This window comes from Otolemur garnettii, unplaced genomic scaffold, assembly GCF_000181295.1.
Source record: "Otolemur garnettii isolate 467f Iridium unplaced genomic scaffold, OtoGar3 scaffold00047, whole genome shotgun sequence".
NCBI classification, from domain to species: Eukaryota; Metazoa; Chordata; class Mammalia; order Primates; family Galagidae; genus Otolemur; species Otolemur garnettii.
Genome location: NW_003852442.1, coordinates 9457864 through 9459937, shown reverse-complemented (window position 1 = coordinate 9459937; position 2074 = coordinate 9457864). Strand labels below are relative to the sequence as shown.

Below are 2074 nucleotides of genomic sequence, written 5' to 3'. Positions count from 1 at the left end.
AACACCTGGCTATTTTTTGGTTGTAGCCGTCATTGTTGTTTGGCAAGCCCAGGCTGGATTTGATCCCACCACCTTAGACGTATGTGGCTGGTGCCTTAACCACCTGACCCACAGGCGCTGAGCCATGACTAATAATCTTGTGGAATTTATTTTTCTTGCAAGTATCAGTTGATTCCCTTGAGTTCCCCAATAAAATATCACCTAGAAATAAGGTACAAAGTTCAAGGGGCTTTAGTTTTAGGCTCCATAACCCTCAGGATACCACTATTATCAAAGAACCTGTCTTTTACATCTTTACAAACCATATCCTTTCTCTCCATGTCCCCCAGTGGGAACATGGTCCTCCTGGGCTCTGACTGAGGGAAGCCGGCTGAGGGGCAAGGAGCCCCAGCAGGTGTACCGCCGCTGCTGCACCTACTCACATGGCAGAAGATCATGGCTTGAGCAATCGTGATGGCCCCGTAGAGGTTACACAAGGCCTGGAACTTCTCATCTCTGCTATTGCACAGGACGTAATACTGCTTGATGGTGTCCAAGGTCTCCTCCTCGCGCTTCAATTTGATAACGTTTGGGTCTGGGACCACTTTCTGGGCAAACTTCCACACAGAGTCTTCAAAGGTGGCAGAGAAAAGCAGCATCTGGCAGTTCCGGGGCAGCATCCTGCAAGGGAAGGCCCAGGTATCTGGCACCACCCTGCCGCTTTCCGTGGACAGAGCAGGTGCACAGCCTCCCCAGCCTGCGTGGTCTGGATCCCCTGAAAGGAGCATCTTGGGGAGGAGCAGCAGACCTGGGTGGGCACAGGGCTGGGTGAGAGTTCTTAGGTCTCCTCTTCTCACCCCAGGCTGGGAGGATGCATGGTCAGTGCGGACACGGAAACGGCCCAACAAAGCAATGCTGCTGAAAGCTCAAGAGTAGGAGCCCCACAGAAACAAGAAGGGGCATATTAAAGGGAGCAAAGGGAGAAGGTGCTGCAGATCAGGAGGGTGAGAAGTCCCTCCTCCCGTGAGAGTCCTACCTCTGGATGCGGATGCTCTGGTCCTGGTGGCCCTGAGTAGCTATCATCACATCAGCCTCGTCCAGAACAAACACTTTGATCTTCTTGGGGTCAATGAACTTGAGCTTGGAGCACCAGTCCAGGACGGTCCCAGGGGTACCAATGACAATCTGCTCACTGATCTTTTGACCCCTTTCCACTGTGGAGACCCAAGATGTTTTCCGTGGGTATTCAAAGGCAAAGCTAACTCTGGAAATCAAAGTTCTACCCACCCTTCAGGACTAGTAGAACAAGTTAATCCCAAATTTTGAAACACACAATTTTCCCTCAAGTCTTGGCTTCTTCTGGGGTCAAGTAGGCAGAATCAAATCCCACACAGCGAACCCTAAACAAGTGTCAGTTCCCTCTACCTTCTTCTCTAATTCAACATCATCTAACTTTATCTTTACTTTTGTTCTTTTCTTAACATCCATTCACTCACAGTTTACTAAGCTCTTCCTAAATTGGTAGTAGTGAGTTCCAACAGCCAATAATTTTTTGCTATTATCTGGTCTCTAGGCATTCTACTTGTGTTCATACTTCAACTAATTACAAATTTTCTTTGATTTAAAAAATACTACACTATGGCCAGGTGCTGTGGCTCACACCTATACTCCTACCACTCTGAGAGGCCAAGGCAGGAGGAATGCTTGAGGCCAGAAATTCAAGACCACCTTGAAGCAAGAACAAAACTTTATCTCTACAAAAAACAGAAAAGTTAGCCAGGCATGGTGGCTTGTGCCTATAGCCCCAGCTACTTAGGAGGCTCACGCAAGAGGATATCTTGTGCCAAGGAATTTGAGGCTGGGCTATGATGATGCCACTGTACTCTAGGCCAGGCAAGAGTAACTTCAAAAAGCAAATTACATGGCTCGGCGCCTGTGGTTCAAGCGGCTAAGGCGCCAGCCACATACACCTAAGGTGGCAGGTTTGAATCCAGCCTGGGCCTGCCAAACAACAATGATGGCTGCAACCAAAAAATGGCCAGGCGTTGTGGCGGGCGCCTGTAGTCCCAGCTACTTGGGAGGCGGAGGCAGGAGA

At 49.3% G+C, this 2074-nt stretch overlaps 1 protein-coding gene across 1 annotated transcript in view; it reads right to left on the bottom strand.

The window, feature by feature from the left end:
- The window catches only part of LOC100940625 (ATP-dependent RNA helicase DDX19A), a gene marked incomplete at its 3' end in the record, with an annotated part of 33932 nt that overhangs the window by 5326 nt on the left and 26532 nt on the right, over window positions 1-2074 (bottom strand). Inside the window, exons 8-9 of the mRNA XM_012806107.1 lie at window positions 1016-1193; window positions 423-660 (exon numbers count right to left, since the gene is read on the bottom strand). Of these exons, the coding sequence (XP_012661561.1) occupies window positions 423-660; window positions 1016-1193 (416 nt within the window). The remainder of the gene's footprint in view (window positions 1-422; window positions 661-1015; window positions 1194-2074) is intronic.